The 22296-nt window shown below is 42.4% G+C and overlaps 1 protein-coding gene across 8 annotated transcripts in view; it reads left to right on the top strand.

Annotated features, from left to right (window-relative positions):
• The first annotated feature begins 7981 nt into the window (after positions 1-7981).
• LOC140133139 (uncharacterized) overlaps positions 7982-22296 on the top strand; it is a 74574-nt gene continuing 60259 nt past the window's right edge. Inside the window, exons 1-6 of one of the 8 annotated variants that reach the window (XM_072152890.1) lie at positions 8124-8213; positions 9475-9525; positions 11950-12006; positions 12582-12718; positions 16406-16531; positions 21989-22048. In XM_072152890.1, the coding sequence (XP_072008991.1) occupies positions 11955-12006; positions 12582-12718; positions 16406-16531; positions 21989-22048 (375 nt within the window). In that variant the 5' untranslated portion in view covers positions 8124-8213; positions 9475-9525; positions 11950-11954. Of the gene's footprint in view, positions 8214-9474; positions 9574-11949; positions 12016-12581; positions 12719-16405; positions 16532-21988; positions 22049-22296 lie in introns of those variants that run through there. The other 7 variants (XM_072152888.1, XM_072152891.1, XM_072152889.1 and 4 more) reach the window with 7 other exon arrangements.

The following is a 22296-nucleotide window of genomic DNA, read 5'->3' as shown; positions in this document are numbered from 1 at the left end:
CAGTAGGATACAAAACCAAGAAGGGTCCAGGTTGTCATGTGACACACGATCTGCAGCTTCCGGCCTGTTTCCTCTCCTCTGAGGTGCTTGGCTTAAACTTAAATGAGAACAATAGAAAGTGAACAATATATTCCAGAAAAAACACAGTTTTGGGACCAATGCCGATGTATCAATGCTGTATAATAGGAGACATACAGCATACAAAAACCTTAGGTCTTATTATAACCTATACAGTCATACTGGGGCACATACTGGGCAGAAGCATCACTAGAGACAGTGACATAGGAGGCTTCTATGGATGTTATAACTTCTGCTTAAAAAGCTCCTAATAATAATCACCGTCATAGCTGCTGAATAGGACTAATAGTATGGGATCATAGGGAGGTTTTACTCTTGGTTAAAACATTAAAATTACAGATGTTGCACCGAATCAATCCCAAAATCTGCCATGAGGGTTATCATGAACACACATTCTCATTGTTCCTTTCTTCTCTTAACATTCCAACATGTGCTCCCCCCTCCCCCCCCTCCTGTGTTCACTGAGACAAGGGGGGGAGGCAGCCCCCTCCTTCTCCCTGTGGTGTCTGTAGTACTACGTGTCCCAGCATAGCAGGAGAACAAAGAAGGAATCCAACACACCATTTGTAACCTCCATCATCCTACACAAATTGCTAAAACTTTTGACCACACCCTTCAAACTTTAGGTGTATTATAAAGTTTTACACTACATGTCTGATTTTATTAAACATAAATCACAAGATTTCTCAGGTCTAAGCCTACAATGAACAATCTCCACAATTGTGTGCTGTGCTTTCCTCACATCTGGTAACTGATGAAGTACCACTAGCACTATACATGATATAGACAAAACACATATTTATATCTTTGCCATAATCTGCAGGACTGTATAATGGAATAAACTCACAGAACATCTACAGTATCTGGCAAGGGTCAGCTCAGGGAACCCAATTGGGACTGCACAACCGTCCAGGAGTTCTCCCCACAGAAGACCAAAATCCGTAACAAATATGTTACTACCCAGGTTTTTGGGTTTTTAGTTCTGAGAGGTGACTCTTAGATAAGCAGGCACAGTCTCCTACATTTATTCCCTGGGTACTATATCTTAGTTGTCTTCTAAAGTTACAACAATACAGCTGAATACAGCTGAGCGGACTGTGGGTACAAATCCAAAGATCTTTAGGCAAAGCATTATTCCCCATACCACTGGTCTACTGCCCCCTACAGGAGAAACATCTGAAGACTACGTCTTTGTTCTGTGCAGAGCCCGCACTTTTCAAATCTAGTCTTGACCGGATATATTCCAGTGTGGGGGTTGGGTCTAGGTGCCACATTGCATGCACATGTCTCCGCCAGTCTGTTTCTTTGTTTCCATACATCAATTCATCCACCATTTTAGGGTGGAGGCAGAACCTTTTCTAAATGTTGTCTTTTGTCTGTCCAACGTTTTTGTCCGTCATCGTCATAACACTCATACAACACACAATTTCCTATGGCTGTTTCTTTATAACCTCCTCTGGTCACTTCCTCTGTAACTTTCTTCTATCCACTTGCAATTTCCATCATATCATTATCATGCAACCAGCCTTTGTTCTTTTAAGAACCTTTCCATTTACCAACATACAAACAACCATCTTTTGATATACTTGTCCTTTTCCAACATTCTCTGACATCCTTTTACAGCCTCTTTTTTTTATCATTCAAGATCCGTACGTCTGGTTTTCCCTCTGAATTGCCTCTCATCCTACCTAGCAAATTTTTCCCATAATTTTCTATATATCTCTAGTGCCGGCACACACTCGCTGTCACTCACTCTTCCATAGGGCAGTTTTAACCACTTCTAATTCTAAAATTTTTTTTTTCTTTTTTTTTTTTTAAACCGTTTTTTAAACCGTTTGTCCAAACTCATTCTACTTTGTCTCAAGCGAATTACGATCCAAAAAGCTGCTCGTCTAGGAGACTCTTTAGGTAGGGGCAATTCCTAGAATGTTACGTTCTTAAAACCAGTACAGTACAGTATCACAATAGCGCTATCAAACACACATGTTCAAACTCACACAATACCCATATACACTACCACACATCACATGGAGTTTTCAAATAAACTAACAAGATTCTTTGGACTGGGCAATATAGGCATGCAACTCACCGGACGTGGAACAATCCAAACAAGGAGCGACAGAGCAATTTTGTAAGAAAAAGCTTCTTACCTTTTTGTGCAGCTGCATGGTCTGTCTGTCCTGAAAGGATGATCCCTAAATTCTTCGGTAGCCGTCATGCAAACCCATGTCGCTGTTCGAGCGCCATGTTTTGTCAGGGAAATATCCCCATATCTCGATGTGATGTGTGGTTCCAAATCATTGTATAGTACGAGCTGCTCGGTGAATCACTCAGACCTTCACATGTTTGAGAGAATTCCAATTTATTTAGGTTGCAGACAGTTTTTATAGGTTCTTGAGACAAAGGAGCCTACTGACCATACCCACATTCCAATAGCCTTCAAGAGGAGCTATCAGTGTAAAATGATCTGTGTACTCGGGGGGATGGTGGGAAATGGTACATAGTCTTTTCTATCAATAGAGCCAAAGAAGAAGACACATGTAGGGAGAACACAATAAAAAATGGATTCTATTCCCTCACACTACTGACCTTTTAAATAAACTCAAGACTGTAGGCCCACTTCCTGATGGTACAATTCTGGCCACCATGGATGTGGAATCTCTATACACTAACATCCCCCTTAAAGATGGAATAGCAGCATGCCGGGCACACATGGAGGAGCACAACTTACCAACAGAACTGGTCTCAGATCTCATACAATTTGTGCTCGCCCACAACTATTTTTCATTTGGAGAGGATCTGTACCTACAGTGTATGGGAACATCGATGGGTTCAAGGTGTGCACCACAGTATGCCAATCTTTTTATGGCTGAACTGGAAGGTGCTTACTTATCCACATGCACCACAAAACCCATGATCTATCTCCGTTATATTGATGATATTCTGATCATCTGGACTGCAGGTGAGGAGGCCCTAATTCAATTCCATGAGGGCTACAACAACTTTCACCCCACCATCAATCTGAAACTAAGCTATTCAGACAAGGAGATACACTTTCTGGATACCACCATACAGATTAAAGACAGCCACTTAACCACAACAATATTCCATAAACCTACAGACAGAAAGGCCTACCTGAGAAATAACAGCTTCCACCCCAAAGAGACCAGACAATCTATCATATACAGCCAGGCCATATGCTACAACCGTATATGTTCAGAAAAGAAAGACCTGGAAAAACACCTCCTGGAGCTCAGGTCTGAATTTCTCCAGTTGGGCTACAGACCAAAAGTGACTGATAACCAAATAGGTAAAGCAGCAGCCATCAACAGAGATGATTTACTCACATATAAGGAGACCCAACAGGAGGCCAGAGTACCCCTAGTAGTCACTTACAGCCCACAACTGGAGATCCTACGTCACATTGCCAAGGAACTCCAACCGATTCTGCATAAAGGCACAAGATTAAAAGAAATATTTCCAGTCCCTCCTCTCCTGTCCTTCCGGCAACCACCAAACCTGAAACAACTGGTTGTCCGGAGTGCCCTGAGACCCCAATCAGAAAATGGTACCTCACCCTGCCTGCAAAGCAGGTGTAAAACATGCCAGCACATTTGCACGGGTGACCAGGTACCTATACTTCAATCACAGCAGGTACATCAGATCAAGGAGACCTTTTCCTGCAGGTCCTCTAATGTGGTCTACCTTATTATGTGTCAGCAGTGTCCAACCAGAGGCCTTTATGTTGGAGAAACAGGTCAGAGACTCCATCAACGTATGAACACACACAGAGCTGATATTAAAAATGAAAGAAACGATCTCCCAGTGGCTGCACATTTCTCCAGAGAGGACCACACTATGGAAGACTTGCAGATTACTATTTTAATGGGACATTTTAAGACACAGAGGGAAAGGAAAGAATGGGAGTATAAATTAATGAGGAGATTCAACACCTTGCAAAGTGGTCTTAACATTCATGCCAGCTTCATGACCTCCTACATCTGACCTGAAGGCCACAAGCAGATAAGAGCCAGGGCTCATGTGTCTCGCCTCATAGGTTTTTAATGTTTTTATTGCCATCCTGTTGTAAATAAGATGTCCCTGTTTTTATCAATCTGTTGTTTGAGAGTTTTTTTTTAATATCCTTTGATGATCACTGTTTAGTGTGTATAAAATGCTGTGAATTTTTTCATGCATAACATCATGTCTGACGAAGAGAACTAGTATTCTCGAAAGCTCCCCATCAAATATACTCAGTTAGCCTCAAAAAGGTATCGCCTGATTTCTTCACTCTTCTTCTGCTCTCCATGGCTAACACGGTACAAATCTACACTACTAGCAATATTCAACTACAGACTGTTTACTTTTCATTACGGGTGAAAAAAGAAAAAGGCATAAGGCATGGGGAGGAGGAGTAGTAGTCCTTACTGAATGGGGTATTCCCACAAAGACAAGATGCTTAAATATACTCAGGATAACAAAATATCTTATTCTCTAATTCACTGTTATCTACAAAAATACAGCATTTCACAGATATAATTTCAACCTGTCTCTACAAGTCCTGGTGTATACAATTTTGGTTGTGCCTGGATCCGACCGTAAATCTTCTGATTTTTATGGTCGGGCATGGCAAATTCTTCTAATGAATAGCTTCTTCTGTCTGCTTCTCCTCTCTGCCTCCTCCCCCTCACCCTTGCATTACAAGACAAGCTCATACACAGACATTTCCTGACGGCAAGCAGCATCATGCACAGACTTACTCTACAAGCTACAGGCAAGATAAGGTCTTTATCCAGGGGGGAAGCACTCTGTGTATGGTATAGCTTAGATATAGTAGAGCTGACAGTGTTCATTATAGCTCAGATGTAGCAGAATTGAAGTGTGTCATTATGTGTTACATGCATCTCATCATGTCTCATCTCTGATCTGTCTTATCTCTCTTTTTCTGTGTCAGATACTAGTAAAATGTACAGAAGCTAAATGAAAGTGTAGATAAACCTGTACCCTGATCATCCAAGCACATTGTCCGCACACAGCATCTCACAGCATAGACAGATCATGAAATGTCTGAATAGACAGTCCCCGTCCACACTCTGGAATTTTACAATGGCCATCCACAGAGTTATAGTAGCTAACACAGCAATAAATCTTTGTAAAATAAGGGTGTAAACATAAATAGGGGATTCAAATTGGAGAACTTTCTTTCATTGGCAAAGTCCTGAACCAATGGGGATAGTGTTTGATTTACAATTGCAGGCAGACAAGTGGTGGGTTGAGGAATAAGGAGGTTGAGAGAAAATGTGAGGACATGCAAAAGAGACCCATCTGACCGGCAGCACAGCACCAGCTAGGACTTGTGGCGGGATGTTGGGAGAGTGTCCCGGAGGCAGGGTCATATGAAAGATTGTTCCAAGAACAATCCACGTGAATATTCATAAATCCTAATGCTCATATATGCAGATAAAATATCAATAATAAGGTGCCAAGTTTCAAAAGAAATCAGTTTCTACCAAAAACAGACAATGTGATGGGGTAACTAAGCACAGCCAAGTTTGTAATATGGTTTTGCAGGCAACTGCTGATATGCAAAACAATAGTTTCTTATATCTGCGGGGGACCACAGAGGATGTTTCTGACAAGTGACCAAAAAAGCCCAGAGAGAGGTTAAGGGTAGTTGCAGTGATGCATGTCAGCCACCCACGCCCTTGAAACAAGCTGGGGAGGGGATGTTTCCCATGTGGTAGTTACAGAGAGGAGAGATATAGCCTCTGTGTGTATTCTTCAGGAGCATTTTCCAGTAGGAAACATGCAGGGAATTTTAGGTAAAGGGAACCTAGAATTACGTCAGTCGTGAAGAGTGGTCAATAGTGGACCATGCGACCACAGAATGTTGTATATTGTATATTCATTGCCAAAGAGTTTTTATAGTAAAACTGTCTTTTTCCCAAAAAAAGATAAGTTGGTTCAAACTTTACCATTCTGTATGGGAGTGGCCAGTGAGGAGTGGGGCAGACATGTATGATGCCCTGAGGGGGAAAGTGGAGATATGGGGGACTTTGGAGGCTGTTTATATTTGAAATTGATGCATCCACCCCGCTGGGTGGCGGGGAAACCGCTCCTCACTGGCCACTCTCATGGGACTAGGGACACAGCTCTGCATATAGAAACATAAAATTTCAACCAACTTATGTTTTTTTTCGGAAAAAGACAGTTTTACTATAAAAACTCTTTGGCAATGTGTACACTATTATATATGAGGGCTCCTTATGACAGGTTCCCTTTAACATAAACATCTGATATTTAGATAATTTTTTCACTTTCTTTTAGAATTTGTAATCAACTAGCTGTAGACCCCAGAGTTGCCTGGGATTGTAAGTAACTGCTCTTACATATATAAAAAACAAAATAGAAGAAGTTAACAAAAAATATCTATCTATATCTATCATATCACCTCACACATAAGCGGTCTTATACTTATTGCCTATAGTAACCAAAACAGTAGACAATTGCTCCTCTATATGATGGTTAAAGGGGTATTCCAGGAATCAGTATAATTTCTATACAAATGAGTCCTCTAAATACCTGTATAATCTAAAATGTAATTAGTTGTTTTTTTTTTTTTAAATGTAGCTCCCCTTTGCAGAAAAATGGGCATAGACTGTAATGAAAAATGTAAAATACTACAGGCCCTTTAATCAGTCAATTGATTTTCTCTGCACGGAGCAGACACAGGACAGGAGCACCGATCGCAGGTTTTACTGGTAAGGCCCCTTTCACACTTGGGTTTTTCACGCACGTTTTCTGCGCGTGCTTTTGATGCGCAGATCTTGCATTGCACTCTGACACATTGTAACCAATGGGTCTTTTCAAACTTGCATTTTTTTTCACGCACACACGCGCTTTTTTTTACACGCATTTAAATCTCGGCATGCTCTACTTTTGCAAGTCACGTGCGTGAAAAACGCACAATACAAGTCTATGGAGATGCATCAAAAACGCATCGCACTCTGAGACACTTGCAAGTGCAATGCAAGTGCAATGCGTTTTTCACGCATCAATTGCCATAGAAAAGATATAGGTCAGTCCTGAGTCCATTTCACGTGCATTTTCTGCACGTGAAAAACACATTGAAATTGCATTGAAAACGTGCGTGAAAAACGTGATCTGCAACGCAAGTGTAGAAGGGGCCTCAGTCTTTGCTGCAATATGTATCAAACACTTGTTGGCTATGGAGAGGGCTCAGCCCTCACACCAGCACCCGATGCGCACCGTACTATTACGAGGTTAAGTTGAATTTGTATGTAAGTCCGAACAGGTATATTTTGTGTAACTCCAGACAAAGTATTTTTTTTTATCCCTGTGACAACATAACTTTGGGTTGTCATGGGAAAAATGATTAACAATAAACATCATTACAGACACTATTGATAACTTTGTTGACCATTTCAACCTGGGACTCAAGTTCATAAAATAACCAGCAACCAGGGAGCATAAGCATGGGTTACAGTGACCAGAGGGGTCCATTTCTAACTAGGAGTCTGTAAATCGGGTGTCCTTAAAGTCAGGGACTTCCAGTAATATAATCCCTATATTCTATAGGTCACTATGGTGATAACTAAAATAACACTGGGTTAATCCCCTTTAAGGCTATTTGAACATGTTGATGAACATGTTTTGTGTACTTCTGCATCATTTTTACTAGCACAGTTTTCTTTATAATATACTTGTTTTGTTTCCTGCCCTTACAGCCCTGCCACATATTTAGTAGTGGAGCATGTGTCACCTGGCGTCAAGGGGTCATATGTTACATTTGTCACCTGTCGTCGAGGGTCATAATTGACAGTAAAAGTCCATGTAGTGTCGCTGAGGATCTCGCTACCGATTATCCAATCACAAAGAATTTGCCCAGCAGTGTAGTAGTAGCAGCACAACCAGCGCTGGCCCCCTGCGCGTGCGCATTAATGCCGGAGCTCACTTTATGGCACCACAGCCAAGAATGTAATGGTAGCCTTTTTCCGAGTGATCTTACAAGGTTCGCGTGTTCAGTACTACCCCTACAGACCTGCGATTATCTCTACAGCTGGGAGAGGAGGACGAGAGCTCGTGCAGGATCTGCTGATACCAGTGTTGTGCCGGTAATAAACCCTAACGTATTCTATGTGCAGATCTATCGATATCCCAGAGAATAGCTCCGGAACTGATGCAGCTTCAACTGGAAGCTAAAACATGTGGAGTACAGTGATGAATAGTGGCCAGTAGTCAGGGTTTTTGGAAGAAATTGGGGGAGATCATCAATAACACTTCATTACAGACGTGCACAGGGGATTAGTGGTTAGCATTACAGTCTTGCAGCGCTGGAGTCCTGGGGTTTAAGTCCCAGGGTCAACTTCTGCAAAGAGTTTGTATGTTTTCTCCCTGTTTGCATGGGTTTCCTCTGGGTCCTCCGGTTTCCTCCCACACTCCAAAACATACTGGTAGGTTTATTAGATTGTAAACCCCATTTGGCGAGCTCTGTGTAGTGCTGTATAATCTGTGTATGTTATATAAATAAAGGAATTATTAATTATTACAGACACCTTAACGCTGATCATTGCAGCCTGGGACTAAAGTGAAACATCCAGAGAGCATCACCAGAGATTGGCAGAGAAGTCTGTCTGTGAATCAGGTGTCCTTAAAGGGCACCTACCACCACAAATCTACCTATAAAGGTAGATCGGTTGGTAGGTGGATCAATGGGACGTGAGGATAGCCCTTTTAAGGGCTAATCCTCGCGTCCCCGCACTTTTTTGGAAACTTTTATTACCCTAATATGTAAATTTTGTTATGCGGCTACTGGGGCGTGGAGTAGCCGCATCTGAGGTTACACGAGGCGGCTACTCCACGCCCCGGTAGCCACTTTACCCCTCCTACTCACCATCTTCGGCGCGCAGCTGCTCGTAGCTGTGCGCCCTGGTCCGACGATCCTGCCGTCTGCGCATGCGCAGAACAGCAGGCCCGCGCCTGCGCGGTCACTGCTCCGAGGCCGGGGCTGCACAGGCGCGGGCCTGCTGTTCTGCGCATGCGCAGACGGCAGGATCGTCGGACGAGGGCGCGCAGCTACGAGCAGCTGTGCGCCGAAGATGGTGAGTAGGAGGGGTAAAGTGGCTACCAGGGCGTGGAGTAGCCGCCTCGTGTAACCTCAGATGCGGCTACTCCACGCCCCAGTAGCCGCATAACAAAATTTACATATTAGGGTAATAAAAGTTTCCAAAAAAGTGCGGGGACGCGAGGATTAGCCCTTAAAAGGGCTATCCTCACGTCCCATTGATCCACCTACCACCCGATCTACCTTTATAGGTAGATTTGTGGTGTTTCCTTTAAGTCTGTATATGACATTACCTTTTTTTTTTTCCCCAGGTACAGCACTGTCGAAGAGGTGGCCGTAATCCACTGTTTGGGTGCTGCCAGGTAGGGAAGGAACACTGTTTTTGGCCCTTGAAAAGCAAATATTAAAAGGTTTGAAGTTTTTTTTCCTTTTTGCTGCCCCGAACAATATAAATAATTTTACAGTAAAACCTAACTAAACCTTTCATGACCAATTAAAACCTTTTAAATAAGCATAAATTGTATAAACCTTCAACAAAATATGTTATAAATATGTACAATGTTAATCCATCACCATTTTCCAGGCTCTGAGACAAAGGCAGAGGGTGCATGTAGTTTTTCAAAGTGCTTTCTGCAGCTCCTTATGCATTGTGCCTTCAACGGAAAGGCCGGGGGCTTACTTCAAATTGTTAGATCTCCTGAATTGTCAAGGATAGCATTTTTAGGTGAAACTGAACCAGAAATATCCAGGTCGGGTGCGAGTGCATGGAGAGGGTTCCGCCATCTTGCCGAAGATCATCGCTCCACGTAACTTCATCGGGAAGCGGCGATCCGTTGCTATGGCAGCCTTGCTGTCTCGTTTTTACCCATTCATTACAATGTGCTAATTGGGAAAATCCCCATAAAAAATGGTAAAAAAAAAAACAATTTCAAATCACCCCCTTTCCCTAGTAGTCATATAAATATAAATAAACAGTAAAAATCATAAATGCATTAGGTATCGCTGTGGCTGAAAATGCCCGATCTATCAAAATATAAAAAATTCTATAAAAAGTGATCAAACGGTCGTGTGGTCCAAAGAAGAATAGCAATGAAAAAGTCATCAAAAGTCGCAAAAAATAACACCACCCACGGCTCAGTACAACGAAGTATAAAAAAGCTATTAGTGCCAGAAGATGGTAAAATAAAAACAATTGTACAGGAGGTTTTAATTTTTATAAATGAATGAAAACATTATAAAACCTACAATAAAGTAGACATGTCATTTGGGGCGCACAGTGAAAGACGTAAATTCCAAGCCCACAAGAAAATGAATTTTTTCACCATTTTCACTGCATTTAGAATTTTTTTTCCTGCTTCCCAGTACACAGCATGGAATATTAAATACCATCACTATGAAGTGCAATTTGTTACGCAGAAAACAAGCCATCACACAGCTCTTTACGTGTAAAAATAAAAAAAGTTATAGATTTTTAAAGGTGGGGAGTGAAAAATGGAAATGAAAAAACAAAAAAGGGCCACGTCATTAAGGGGTTAAAGTTTTAGTTGGGAATTGAGATCTGTATTTACTGTAACAGTAGCGGTGTATAATATCCATTCAAGATCCAGGAGATTTGACCATTTAAAGTTTGACATTGTCATGACGTATTTGTCAGTGCTATGTGCACCGGGCATGTTCAAATAGGATGTATATAGCCATATGGCAGTCTTGAAGTTACATGTACACTTCAAATGGCTATGTCTCCTGAACCCAGAAACACAACTTTGGTGTTATGTTACAGGGGAGCATCATTGTGTTTCTAGGTGTCACAGAAGAGTGGAGATTTCCACTATTAAATTTAAAATTGGAGGTGTATATGTCACATAAATGCAACTTTTCCAGTGGATAACTCTTGTTCTTTGGCACATACATATGCATACAGATTCTCTTCTGTAAATTAAATCAGAATTTTGGTTCTAGATGCTGTGGTTCAAAACATATAGTCGTTCTTAGAGTGTGCCACTCTCATGACGTCTATACACATGCTGTCTGCATGGGGTATGGGAAATTAGCAAGCCGATGATGTCTTATTTCTTATAGTTTTTTTGTAGAAACAGCTGTTCTTTTTATCACGGGTGGTATTGTAGGGTTTCAGCTGTACCTTTTACACCTGGTGTTTATGGCCTTGCTCAGCTCTTTGAGTATTGCTATAACTGTGCCGTTATTTCCTTAAAATATTCATATTTTGTACATCTTGTAGACAGAGCATATAATATGTTTGGATTCTTTTATAATGAGCTATTACTAAGAATATTAATACTGATTTCAATGCACAAGATCAACATTTTATTGTTCCTGGAACTGTTACAGAAGAAAAACAAAGCTAAATTACATTTTACATATGTTTTCACAGCTTTTTATGGTACAAATGGATCTATGTTATGGCTTTGTACATATCAATAGTTCTAGACACATTATATGACATTGTAAAGGACCTTAGGTCATGTGACCAGGGTGATGTCATCTATTACTAACTCCCGCCCCGCCCCTGTGCCGATGTGCAGTTAGCTTCTTTTAGTAAATCTTAGAAGTGCAGCGTTTGCTGCAAATAAAGCTTTTAAAAGTATGTAAATTAGTAAATCTGCAGAGTGGAGGCATGGGAACATGGGGAGGGAGGAGTAATTGGGAGGGACCGGCATAAGTTTGCTGGCCGGAATATTACAGCATACTGCACGTTTCCATAAACATGTTACTGGTTGTGATGATGCTTTAAACAATGTGCCACTTTTTGTATCTTTCTTTTTCAGAAACAATGTCAGTGCTTGACTTTGTCTCGGATCCAAATCGGGATGAGGCACTTATTGGTATTTTCAGTAAATTTTTACTTTTCACCATTTTTAAATTTGTCTTGATTGTTTAATATGTTGTCCATAACAGCATTAGTTTTGCATGTGTTATTGAACATGTCACCACATGTTTTTAACGTAGGATGAGGCGTTCAAAGAGTTTTGTAGAGAAAAGAGGGCAGTGGGCATTTGCTTCAGGCGACAAATATTAGCCTTGTGAAGCCAGAGCTTGGAGTGGATCAGGTGCCTCCCCCAAAGCACTTCTGACTCATGTGACAGACTGCCGGGCTCCTGCTTCAGTAGCCACTAGGTGCTGACAATCATTCTAACCATTTAGATGGTGTGTAAATGATTAGGAGAAGGTAGGGTCTCTTGATGGTTGCCATGGCAGTGGCAGCATTTTATAAAAAAGAAATCACACCTACAGTGTGCCTTCAGCAGAGGCTGGTGGTGGATGCCATAAAGTGGCATCCATCCCCCTTAGGCTATTAGGACCTCTGCCAAACATATATAAAAGAACAAAACACAAATGTGTTGGTAAAGATACACCATTGACATTCTAAACACAGCTTTTCTTTTGTATTTGTTTTCAGGCCTGCAGTATATAGTGGAAATGAAAATGGCAGAATCTGACAAGAGTATTGTAAAATGTCTATTATGTAATGTTAAGGGGCATTTTGTGACTATGAAGGAACACCTTGTTGGAACAAATCACATTAAACTCTATATGGTGAGTGTTCTTTATATTATATCTTCATTGCTTTGCATTATGCATACCTTTTATACAGCCATAATACAATTAATTGGTAAAGGAAATCTACTATTAAAATCCAACATAATAAACCAAGGACACTTAGTCATAGATTCAGGCACTGTGACTGTGGGAGTCTTCCTATGTTTGTCTATGGCCTTATTCCATCTAAAATAAACTTTTACAATTATGCTAATAAAGGCCCTGAAGGGCTCTGGGGGAGTTAGCTGAGCCCCTCTGTGTTGCAGATTCACAGGCTGTTACAGTGAGCAGAAAATGTTTCACCCACCCCCCTGCTCTCTCCCTCCTTCTTCTGCTTGTGTAATCTAGCTGCAGGAAGTACAGGGTTAGGGGGAGACCTGCTCTGCTCATTGTAATAGCCTGTGAAGCTACAGCACTGAGGGGCTCAGGAAGGTGGCCATGGATAACAAATATAAAAAGGTTACCACAGTCACAGTGTCTGGATCTATGAGTAAGTGTCCCTGATTTAGGACTGTTGACAGTTAAGAGAGTTGACTTGCATACCATTGCTTGACCGCACAGGCTATATGTTGTTTCAGAATTGCTGATTGGTAAACAATGGGTTGAAGCTGGTTGTGTTAAAATAGTTCTTCTGAAATGTATCTAAAACTAAAAAGATGCAACTTTACAAAAAGCCCTTATTAAATTCATTGACATTTTGGGGGTCATTTACTAAGGGCCCGATTCGCGTTTTCCCGACGTGTTATCTGAATATTTCCGCCGATTTCCCCTGAATTGCCCCGGGATTGTGGTGCATCGGCGCCGGCATGCACACGACGGAAATCGGGGGCATGGCCGAACGAAAACCCGACGGACTCGGAAACACCTCCGCATTTAAAAAAAAAAAATCTGTTGCGAAAATTGCACTTACCTTCACTCATCCCGGCTCCAGTGCGTTCCGATGCTCTTCAGCACAGCAGCGCCACCTGGTGGACGCCGAAGGAACTACCTTAGTGAATCCCGGCCTTACCCGAATCCAGCGCAGAGAACGCGCCGCTGGATCGTGAATGGACCAGGTAAGTAAATCTGCCCCTTTGTGTTGGGATTTTCTTCCTTTTGGTTTCTAGTCGGATCACCCAAAAGGACAGGAAAATCAAATGGATGTAGCTGGAAAGGAGCAGTTTCCCCACCCCACCCTTGGGAAACAGCTCCTCCATGTGTACTTTTCAAATATATGAAAACACCCATCACTTGGCTTAGCGACACCCCCTGCTCCTCTACAGCCAATCCCGAGTGAGGGGAGTTATTCATATATTTGAAAAGGACACACGGAGGAGCAGTTTCCCAAGGGTGGGGGGCAAACTTCTCCTTTCCAGCCACTCCCAGGGGACGAGTGCCTAGTCACACAGCCGATGCTAATGAAAGGTACAATATAACATATCTTTTTTTTCTGTAAAACCTATTTTTTATACAAACACACTTTGGCAGTGTATGTACTATGCTCTGTGTGACTGGGGGAGTGCTAAAAATGGGTCTTCTGGGGACAGGTTCCCTTTAACCGGTTAAGGACCGGGCCCTTTCCTGTTTTTTCATGTCCATTTTTCACTCCCCACCTTCACAAATCTATAACTTTTTTATTTTTACACGTAAAGAGCTTTGTGATGGCTTGTTTTCTGCGTAACAAATTGTACTTCATAGTGATGGCATTAAATATTCCATGCCATGTACTCTGAAGAGGGAAAAAAATTCCAAATGCAGTGAAAATGGTGAAAAAACGCATTTGCGCCATTTTCTTGTGGGCTTGGATATTACGTCTTTCACTGAGCGCCCCAAATGACATGTCTACTTTATTCTTTGGGTCGGTACGATTAAGGGGATACCAAATTTGTATAGGTTTTATAATGTTTTCATACATTTACAAAAATTAAAACCTCCTGTACAATTTTTTTAATTTTTGCCATCTTCTGGCGCTAATAACTTTTTTATACTTTGGTGTACGGAGCTGTGGGTGGTGTCATTTTTTGCGAAATTTGATAATATTTTCAATGATATCATTTTTAGGACTGTACGACCTTTTGTCACTTTTTATAGATTTTTTTTATATTTTTCAAAATGGCAAAAAAGTGCCATTTTCGACTTTGGGCGCTATTTTCTGTTATGGGGTTAAACGCATTTAAAAACCGCTATCATATTTTGATAGATCGGGCATTTTCTGACGCGTCGATACCTAATGTGTTTATGATTTTTACTGTTTATTTATATTTATGTCAGTTCTAGGGAAAGGGGGGTGATTTGAAATTTTAGGTATTTTTATTTTTACTATTTTTCAGACTTCCTAGGGTACTTTAAGCCTAGGTTGTCTGATCGATCCTATCATATACTGCCATACTACAGTATGGCAGTATATGGGGATTTTCCTCCTCATTCATCAGGGGTTAAAACGAAATAGCCATGGGTCTTCGGAAGACCCGAGGCTACCATGGAGACGGATTGCCGCTCCCCGATGACGTCACGGAGAGCGGCAATCCCAGGTAAGATGGCGGCGCCCATGCGCCGCTATCTTTTTGAGGCTGCCGGCAGCTTTGCTGGCAGCCATCGCTGTGATAACACTAGCATCGATCGCGGGTGTTACCGGTAAGCCTTTGCTGCAATATGCAGCAAAGACTTACCGGCTATGGAGAGGGCTCAGCCCGTGAGCACTCTCCATGCAGCGCGACCTGACCGCCGCCGTGAATACACAGCGGGCGGTCGTGAACTGGTTAAAGAGAACCTGTCATCCCAATTTGGGACACTAAACAAACTACAGGTCCATATGGACCTGTGGTTTAGGGTCCCAAATCAGCCTGTATTAAGTCTTTATGTGGGCCCTATGTAAAGAAATAAAAACAAAAATGTATACATGCCAGGATGTGAGTACAATGACGTTGTGCCCGCTGCGCACCTTTTTTTTGCAAGGCTGTTTTAAGGCCCATAGCAGCAGAGTGCCGACACAGGGAGTTTGGGAGGGAATTTTTTTTTTTTCCCTTTATTAATTGGGCACACGTAGGAACCCCATACAGGGCGATTTGGGGCACCAAACCACCGTCCATAAGTACCTGTGGGTGGTGTATTCCCCTGAATCACCCTGACAGGTTCTCTTTATACCTTTAATGACTAGGACTTAAAAGGCTGTAAATACTGGGCATTTTTAGCAAATCTCATTAGTTTATGAGCTTCATTAAAAATTTGTGTGCCATAGCTTTTGTGACACATAGGGTTATTTGAAATTTAAGTTGTTATTAGGATATTTTTTTTTTTCAGTTTTAGTTGGGGTTAAAGGTACAAAAAAAATTTTTTTTTTGTAATTTTATAGTACTGTTTGTTTTTCTCCTTTTTTTTTTTTTAAAAAGGGGGGGATATCGCAATTGCCTTTTTGCTCACCAGGAATTGCGACTTTTTCATGCCTTGTACACCAGGGAATTGGCAAACAATGCGTGGTAAATGCCCCCCCACTACATATATTTATTTATGATCATTGCCCAAAAAAACTGAAGAAAAAAATCTAGGGAGGTTTTTACATGAGTCCTTCATGGCATATCACAGGGTTTGCCATACATTTCTTAAAGATACAGGTTTCTTTTGAGGTTTCTTTGAATTGGCTATAAATTGCATTTCCTGTTGTTTATGCTAAATAGCTTACATGTAGATTTCTGACTTTAATTGCAGGAAAAGTATTACTTCTCAGTGCTTCAAAGTTTAAAAAAATCAGGTCACCACAAGTCGCAGTTGAACAAGCTACTTAAGGATTATGCAAAAGAGATAGAACGTTCTGAAGGAACTAAGGGCATTAAAGTAAGATATACAAATTATCTACATTTAATTATATGGTTTTATTTTTGTGTTCTCTGAGTGCATATTTATTTTTGCAATGTCATAAATACATTTTGTTACATCATTGTTCTAGTCTACTGGGTACATAGATGAACTTGGAATTTTCTGTAAAAGTTAGCCTGCCTGCATTATTGGAGGAATTACAGGCAGTCCTTGGTTTACATACAAGAGAGGTTCTGTAGGTTTGCTCTTAAGTTGCATTTGTTTGTAAGTTGGAACTGTATATTTCCACCACGTTCCATGACGGGCCCCACCTGGAGGATGCTCCTAGATCCTGTAGGGACAGGAAGTGCAAGAGATTAAAAGCTCCTCCCTAGCACCCAACACCAGTGTCTTCCTGTCCCTACGGGATATAGGATGCAAGAGAGTCTCCTTAGGGAGACACGAGATTTAATTTTTTACTTTTTATTTTTTTGCCGGGTTCCGCCTCCACAACCGAGTGGAGGAGAACACCAAAATACCTCCTCCCCACCCCCCCGTTCATCCAGCCCAACCAGTGGTCCCGGGAGACCAATGCTGGGTCGGTTATGGGGGGACAAGCAGGCAGATGGAAAATACCTGTTAGTTGGGGCCTTTTCTCTGTTTGGGGACCGGCGTTCGAGCCGGGCGTCGGTCCTCGGCAGTTGAAGGGTTCCGGCGATTAGCAGTGGATGGTGGCGCGCACGCGCGTCTTAGGTGCGCGGTTCCGGAGTGGCCGCGTACCGGAAGTCGGGCCGCGTCGCGTCATCAGAATGATGCGACTTCCGGTAAGCGCGTCACCGGGGCGCAGGGGTCACGTCATTAAGGGCGGACCCGAAAGCCCGGCTCCGTGGACTCGCGCTCAGTCCAGAAGCCCGATCACTTCCGGTCTCACCGGAAGTGGGAGGAGGGACGAGCCTCTCCAGACGCGCCAGGAAGCACTTATAAGCGTCCCTGGAGAAACCTAGTCGGGTGGCTCTGATGCTTCCAGCAAATATGGCTGATGACGCATCCAACCTGTTCCAGGTCCTGGTACCCGTAAGTACAAGCCCTGGGCTGACCTCTTCTCTCTCACCATACATTTCATACCTGTCTATTAACTGTTATCATGTATGCTTCTCTTAGGGAAAAGAGCAAAAAGAACCTAAGGAGAAAGAACAGAGAGAGAGAGAGATAAACCCCTTAAAAAACCCTCTAAAAGATGTGGCTTATGTAATTCTAAATTACCCGAGGATTATAGGAAAAGCCTGTGCTCAGACTGTCTGACCAAAATTCTTTCGTCATTAATGGACGAAATAAGATCCGCAATAAAGGAGGAAGTTTCCTCCTCTATTGCTGCTCATTTACCCGAACCACCTAGGAAAAAACCTAGATACGTTCAGTCATCCTCTTCTGATCAAGATTCAGATTTTCCTTCCTGTTCTATGGATGAAAGACTGGAAGAAGACTTAGAGGGGGTACATTCTAAAGATCAGGGGCACACAAAGTACTTGTTTGCGTCCGAAGATCTAGACAACTTATTAAAAGCCCTGAGAAACACATTAGAAATAGAAGATGTGTCAGAACCGACTTCAGTACAGAATGACCTCTTTGGGGGACTTAAATACAGAAAGAAAAATTTCTTTCCAGTAATTGACACATTAAAAGATTTAGTATTATCAGAGTGGAAGGAGCCAGAAAAAAGAATTTCTATCCCCAAAGAAACAGGTTGCAATTTGAGGATAATACACTATGGGATGAAATACCTAAAGTTGACATTCAAGTCGCTAAGGTAGTTAAAAAGACGGATCTCCCATTTGAAGATAGTGCCCAATTAAAAGACCCCCTTGATCGTAAATCTGATGCCTTGCTTAAGAGGGCTTGGGAGACGTCTTCTTTAAATATTAAGACCAACATTGCCTCCACTTCTGTCGCCAGGACTCTATATTTCTGGTTGTCAGAATTGGAATCACACCTGGTAAATAAAACCTCTAGAGATTCCATTATAGCGTCTTTACCCCTCCTCAAATCCGCCACAGCAGTCTAGCGGATGCTTCAGCGTAAGCTCTAAGGTTTTCGGCCAAAGAGGCGGCCTTGACCAATTCTGTCCGGAGATCTCTCTGGTTAAAACAGTGGGGTGGGGATACAAAATCTAAGTCTATGCTTTGTGGTATACCCTTCCAGGGCGAATTTTTGTTTGGCAGTGAATTAGACTCTATACTAGAGAAAGCAGCAGACAGAAAAAAGGGGTTTCCGGTTAATAGAATTCCCCCTAAAAAACCCTCCTTTCCCTTTCCCTTTCGTACTTCCAGGGAAGAGAAACCTCCCTTTAGGGGCAAAGGAAAAACAGGGAGATGGAGCTACGCAAAAGGGGGCGCAGGTCGAGGGTTTTTCTCTAACCCCGACCACAAGCAGAGGAAACAATGACTTTCAGATGGGGGGGGGAGACTTTCCCATTTCAGGCCCGAATGGGAAAAAATCTGCCAAAACCCTTGGATACTCCAGACCATCCAGTCAGGTTACAGGGTAGAGTTTCTCCATATTCCCCCACAACATTTTCAGAACCCAAATCTTCCAGAAAAACAAACTCTCCATCTCTGGACCAACATCCAACAGTTACTTCGGATGGATGTGATTGTTCCAGTCCAGGAGATAGAAAAAGGGGAAGGATTTTATTCCCCTCTATTTTTGATTAAAAAAAACCCAATGGGTCTTACCGTCTAATTATAAACCTGAAAAAATTAAACAGGTTTATAAAGTACAAACACTTCAAAATGGAATCGATAAAGTCAGCAACCCCCCTGATAGGTCAAAATGATCTTTTATGTACAATCGATCTAAAAGACGCGTACTATCACGTCCCTATTTGCCAGGATCACCAGAAATATCTAAGATTCACAGTTCGTTCCCCGGGGGGAAAATACTTCATTATCAGTTCAAGGCCTTACCATTTGGGATCTCTTCGGCACCCCGTATATTTACAAAAATTATGGCAGAGGTAGTGGCCCACCTAAGGTTGAAGGGCATAGTTATAGTTCCTTACCTAGACGACCTACTTCTAGTTGCCAAGACCAAATTAGAACTAAAGACCCACCTTCAGATAGTCATAGGTCTCCTCCAGGACTTAGGTTGGGTCATAAACAAGAAAAAAATCAGATTTAAAACCAGAGAAAGTAAAAAAAAATTTGAGTCTTCTGGGCCTTCTGACGTCCTGTATCCAGTGCGTGGCTTGGGCTCAGAACCACACAAGGACTATGCAGGCTTGGACAATCCGGGTGTGGGACAAAAACCCTCTACATCAAGACCACAAGGTAAAAATTCCCCTTTCAGTTAAACATTCACTATCCTGGTGGAAGAATCCCATAAACTTAAATAAAGGAGTTTGGTGGAATCCAAACCCAATCTTGACAATACGAACAGATGCAAGCCTGACAGGTTGGGGGTCTGCGTTGGCAGGCCACTATTTTCAAGGTCAGTGGGACAGCCAGACTCGTTCTAGGTCCTCAAACTTCCGGGAGTTAAAGGCAGTCCTAGAAACCTTCAAAAAGAGCCACTTACACATAAAAAATCAACATGTAAGAATCCTTTCTGATAACACTACTACAGTAGCTTATCTGCGCAGACAAGGGGGCACAAAGTCTAAATCTTTGTCAGAGTTATCACATCAAATTTTTCGGTGGGCGGAAACATATTTTCTATCCCTCTCAGCTGTCCATCTCAAAGGTACAGAAAATATAGAAGCAGACTTCTTAAGCCGGGTTACATTAGATCCACATGAATGGTCGCTAAACCCGCAAACTTTCAGGGAAATCTGTCATATTTGGGGGACTCCAACCTTAGATCTTTTCGCGACCCACCTAAATAATAAATCCCCTAAATACTTTTCTTTAGACCCTAAGGGCTCTCCTACGGGGTTAGATGCCTTCAGTCATACATGGGGGTCGGGGTTAGTCTATGCCTTCCCTCCCATACCCCTAATTCCCAAAATCTTACAGAGATTAAGAACAGAACAGGTATTAATGGTTCTTATTGCTCCATACTGGCCAAAAAGAAGTTGGTTCCCGGTTATTCAGGAACTAGCTATAGATAATCCTGTTCATCTACCTTATCGTCAGGATCTTCTTCTACAGGGTCCACTGTATCATCAAGACGTACGACATCTAAAGCTTACGGCCTGGATCCTGAGAGGGCATACCTAATGACCAAAGGCCTTTCTAACGAAGTGATCAACACTATTCAAGCAAGCAGGAAACCAGTGACTAACGCAATTTATGCCAAGATCTGGAAAAAATTCTGTACATGGTGCGGGGATTATCCTCCTTCTCCAGAAAATCCAAACTTAGGTCAAATCTTAGATTTCTTACAAGCAGGGTTTTCTCTCGGTCTTAAACCAAGCACCCTTAGAGTCCAAATTTCGGCCTTAAGTATATATTTTGATTTCCCCTTAGCAGATCACAGATGGATCAAAAGATTCATTAAGGGCTGTTCTCGTATTAAACCGCATATACACAACCCAGTCCCTTCTTGGGATCTCTCGCTGGTCCTAAATATTCTCACAGAGCCCCCCTTTGAGCCTCTTGATTCTGCAAACATGAAAATCCTCACATTTAAAACGATCTTCCTAATTTCGATTACCACAGCACGCAGACTGGGCGAAATCCATGCCCTCTCGTGCAGGGAACCCTTTCTAAGAATCTTAGACGACAAGATAGTTCTCAAACTAGATCCCCTCTTCCTCCCCAAAGTTGTGTCTGATTTCCACCGTAACCGGAAATTATTCTTCCCTCCTTTTGTGCTAATCCTAAATCTGAACGGGAAAAAAAGTGGCAGACTTTAGATGTTAGGAGATGTGTTCTCTTTGACTTAGAAGCAACAAAAGAGTGGTGTAAAGATTCTAGTTTATTAGTCAACTTTGGGGGAAAGAATAGAGGGTTGAAAGCCTCAAAAGCGACCTTAGCCAGATGGATAAAATCCACCATCTCTCTCTGCTACAAAACCGCAAACACTTCCCTTCCGGGGGATATTAAAGCCCATTCCACTAGGGCCATGGCAACATCGTGGGCCGAAAAAAGGGGTGCATCTCTGGACCAGATATGCCGGGCAGCAACGTGGTCAAGTTCCTCGACCTTTGCAAAGCACTATCGTTTGGATATTGCCTCCCAGGAGGACCTGGCGTTCGGCAGGAAAATCCTGCAGACGGTGGTCCCTCCCAAATAATGGGGTAATCTGGTAAGTCTCCAGGTGGGGGCCGTCATGGAACGTGGTGGAAATATGGAATTAGACTTACCGTTAATTCGGTTTCCACTAGTGACCATGACGGCCCCCCATTATTTCCCTCCCTTCTTTCCTTCCTTCTTGGAGATGGTTCTATGTAAAAACTTTTCTTTTTGCACTTGCATCCTTCCGGGTGGTACTTTGGTAGACACTGGTGTTGGGTGCTAGGGAGGAGCTTTTAATCTCTTGCACTTCCTGTCCCTACAGGATATAGGAGCATCCTCCAGGTGGGGGCTGTCATGGTCACTAGTGGAAACCGAATTACCGGTAAGTCTAATTCCATATTTCCTGTATAGACCTGTCATAACTCCTCTTCAAGGTGCCGTGACACCATGGGAAGCATAAGCAGGGCATGGAATTCAAAGGAATTAGTTCAGTAACTGCTAATTGGTGCCGTCTTGCCTGATAAGTATCCAGCCCCTTCCTTTGACCCCTGCTGGATCTTTGTGCTCTATGCCTCTGAGAAAGCGTTCGCAAAAGCTACGTTCTTGACTCTGATCGTTTGCCACCTTCTG

Source organism: Engystomops pustulosus, chromosome 5, assembly GCF_040894005.1.
Source record: "Engystomops pustulosus chromosome 5, aEngPut4.maternal, whole genome shotgun sequence".
In the NCBI taxonomy this organism is placed as follows: Eukaryota; Metazoa; Chordata; class Amphibia; order Anura; family Leptodactylidae; genus Engystomops; species Engystomops pustulosus.
The sequence above is the reverse complement of the archived record's forward strand: the minus strand, read 5'-3'. Positions and strand labels throughout refer to the sequence as shown.